The sequence below is a fragment of the Pygoscelis adeliae genome, unplaced genomic scaffold, assembly GCF_000699105.1.
Source record: "Pygoscelis adeliae isolate BGI_AS28 unplaced genomic scaffold, ASM69910v1 Scaffold84, whole genome shotgun sequence".
NCBI classification, from domain to species: Eukaryota; Metazoa; Chordata; class Aves; order Sphenisciformes; family Spheniscidae; genus Pygoscelis; species Pygoscelis adeliae.
The window spans coordinates 4,829,371-4,832,600 of record NW_008824754.1 but is presented as its reverse complement, the minus strand read 5'-3'; the positions used below and the strand labels follow the sequence as shown (position 1 = coordinate 4,832,600).

Sequence of the window (3,230 nt, the reverse complement as noted above, 5' to 3'; positions counted from 1 at the left end):
AGCTGAGAATGAACCACCTTGAATGTGGCACAAATGACATTTAGAGCTAATGTGCAGGTAGTGGATTATGATCTTCATTATAGCACAGACCAGGCTTGTAGGAAAGAGCTTGACCATTGTCATCACCTCTGGTTTCCCACTGCCTTACCTCTGACAATCTGGCACTAAAGCCAAGCAAGTGGGTAAAATGCTAGCTTAGTGATCTGACCATTTCACAGTGATGTAAAAAATATGGTTCAATGCACCAGGACAGCAAAAGCGAGCCTCTGTTTTTGTAATGAAAAACACTAGGCGTAACCTGATGGGAATGTTTTCTTTTCAGATGGAATCCATCCTACCCAGAGAGCATCCCATGCACTCCAGGCACTGCTGAAGGGAGACGTGCCCAAAAGAAGGCCATGTCCAGGCAGAAGAGGCTCAAACGTTTAGAAGATATTTGGGGGCCTCTGCCCCCAAATCTGTCTCCACCTCAGAAAGTTTCAGCAACATCCTCCAGGCAAATATAAGATTGTTAGAGAAAGAAAAGGTCTAGTTGTCTTGGATGCCTTTGGAATGTATAAGTAAAGGTTTAAGAGCATCCAAAGCAAAGTTCCCCCACCAGCCACAATCTTCTCAGTCTGTAAGAACATCATTCTCTCTGCTATGGGTTCCTTGGTCATTCCCCGTGCCAGTCACATCATTCAAACACGCTCTCCTGAAAGCAGAACAGAGCAGGGGCTTCCTCACAGGGTTCAGAAAAAACCCCCCATCAGCTTCAGATGGTGACAGAAATCCTTTGTTGAACCCAAACAGACAGGATCCCTTTCTCATTTGCAGTTTGCACCATCCTTTACAGCTATATTGAGTGCGTGCGTGTGGGGAGGCTTCCCCTCTGTGGATCCAAGGCTTCTTGGATGCTCTGCGCAGGTGATATGGCAAGACATGGAAAACGAGCCCCCCGGGCTGTCTGCTGCGCTGCAGCTCCGTGGCATCTTTCACTGCATCTGATCTCCAGCTACCTTCCAAACCGTGATTACTGAACCCTCACGTCACCCTGGCAATATAGGTTAAGGATCACGCCCATTTTCCAACTGGAAGATGTAAGAAGGACAGAAGTTACGTGATTTTCTCCACAATTGTACGGCAGGTCAGAGGTGGAGGCAAAGACAGAACCGATCCTTAATTCAGGTGCTAGACAATATTCCTTCCGTCTAGAATATGGACATATTCTGAAAGGTCGTATTGGTAAATACATTAAAGGAAAATCATCTCCCTGTTAGTGACTCTTAATCCAGGTAAGCATGATTCTGAATTAGGCTGTAAGTGTGTTTTAAAGGGAAACACTTAACCTGTGTTATCTCCATGCTGGCACCATAATAAACAGCCATTCCTACTTGTACCGAATTAGGCGAATAATCTTATTATTCATGAAATCTGAAGTATGTGGATGAGAAGAATCTATGCAGAAACCATCACTCATGGCTATTTTTAGCACTTCTTCCACAAACACCTGGAAACTATTGATTTGCTTATTATCTGGCACCACCCAGAGTCTCTTTAAGTTCTGCCTGGTGTACTCCTCTTCGGGAAGGCCTTCCACACTTGCAACCCAATCCAAGGTCAAATGGTTGGGGTCCTGCAGGTAGCTGGATATTGAAGAGAGGTTTCCGTTGAAGCAATAGTAAAGTTTGGAACCGAGAAGCTTCAGGAACAGACATGACGTGGAGAAGATATGAGCACTGAACACTTCCATGTTGGAGGAAGACAGGCTGTAGATCTGGGGTGCTTCTCGGACGGTGAAGTGAACAGTCTGCGTCTTCTGATCGAGGGTGATGTTGAGCATGGCATTCTTCTCTGCTTTAGAAAGCTCCACCTCCTTCTCCTGCAAGGCGTCAATCAGTGGCTGAATTTGATAGAAATCTACCTCCCGTCGAAGTAAGCCCATTTCTTGAAAGTCTTCAGGGAGGTCCAAGTGAGAAGTTCGTAAGAAGTTCAGGATATAGCGGAAGATTTTGCCATCTCTGTCAATAAAGCAGTTGCCTTGACTGTCTTTCTTGGTTGGGATCTTCCCGCTGAACATGGCCCCCAGCATGGAGTCTGGAAAGCTAGTCAGGGTGGACAGAGAGGTGGTATAGAGTTTTCCTCCAACATTGAGCGTGATGGGTTCTGACATGATGGAAAAGTCACGATGCTGGGACTAATTCTAAAATAAAAAAAAAAAAAAAATCCAACACCACACATTTAGCTGCATTTACCTGTTTGAAAGGTTAAACTTCGGAGATAAAGAGTCCTAAATATATAAGGGTAACTACATGGCAAGAATTCAGCATAGAAATTAGAAGTGGGGAATTACTTTTCGAGGTTGTATCTTGAGAACAAGCGTAAGGATGTTTTTTCTCCTAACAGACTTGAACAGGACTTTGTTTAGTTCAGTTTAGCGCCAGAAATCATGAGTCTTCCAAAACTTTACAGTCATGCTAAAAGTGAAATCTCTCCCACGGATGCCTACAGCAGAACGACTGCTGACTTCAAAGCAGGAGTTATGTCCTGGGCTCACCTGATCCCATCTCCCTCATGAACACAGAATGTAGAGGGGAAAAAACTGGACAGGACACATCCCAACATCTTCCATGGCATCTGAAGATTTAAATAAAGCAACAAAGCTGTTGCAGCAGAATCCCCTGACGCACATTTGAGTGCAGTCAGCCTAGCAGGGAGCCAGCGAGCAGTGCCGCTGTGAGCACGCAACAGCCTGCAGTTCCATTCAGTAAAAAAACCACCGGGCTTTCTCCTTCCAACGTGCTCTACCTTAGAAAACATTTCCTAATTAATTGCGGCCATATCCCAGTTGACGTAGTTTCCACACAACTCCTCTGCAATCAGCTGAGACAAACGGAGGATGTGATTTTACGGTACAATTAAGCATCACTGCCTCTGGAAGGGACATACCTCCCTTCGCCCTCCACCATACCTTCCTCCTCCCTTACACCAGCTCTGGCACTTACCTGACCCCACAGTGAGCCAGTTTAGGGAGAAAAACCATCATTTTCTATTCAGGATGTGTTTCTGCTACATTTTGGAACCAGATGAATGTCAAGGCTGGTGCAAGGGAAGAGGAAGGAGCTATGTAGCCCCTTCCACTGCAGATCAGCTCAGCTGCCTTGAAAAGCTGGGCCCTCACTCCCGCTAGCTGAGGACCTGCAAATCTGTTTTTCCTTGTTTGCAGAATCCAAATCAATCAACAGTTCATT

General features: G+C 45.5%; 2 protein-coding genes across 2 annotated transcripts in view; both read right to left on the bottom strand.

Annotated features, from left to right (window-relative positions):
• The window catches only part of ALG8 (ALG8, alpha-1,3-glucosyltransferase), a 28,768-nt gene that overhangs the window by 18,962 nt on the left and 6,576 nt on the right, over positions 1-3,230 (bottom strand). The gene's annotated exons all lie outside the window — the stretch shown is intronic.
• KCTD21 (potassium channel tetramerization domain containing 21) overlaps positions 1,255-3,230 on the bottom strand; it is a 6,711-nt gene continuing 4,735 nt past the window's right edge. Inside the window, exon 2 of the mRNA XM_009323475.1 lies at positions 1,255-2,182. Within this exon, the coding sequence (XP_009321750.1) occupies positions 1,370-2,152 (783 nt within the window). The 5' untranslated portion in view covers positions 2,153-2,182 and the 3' untranslated portion in view covers positions 1,255-1,369. The remainder of the gene's footprint in view (positions 2,183-3,230) is intronic.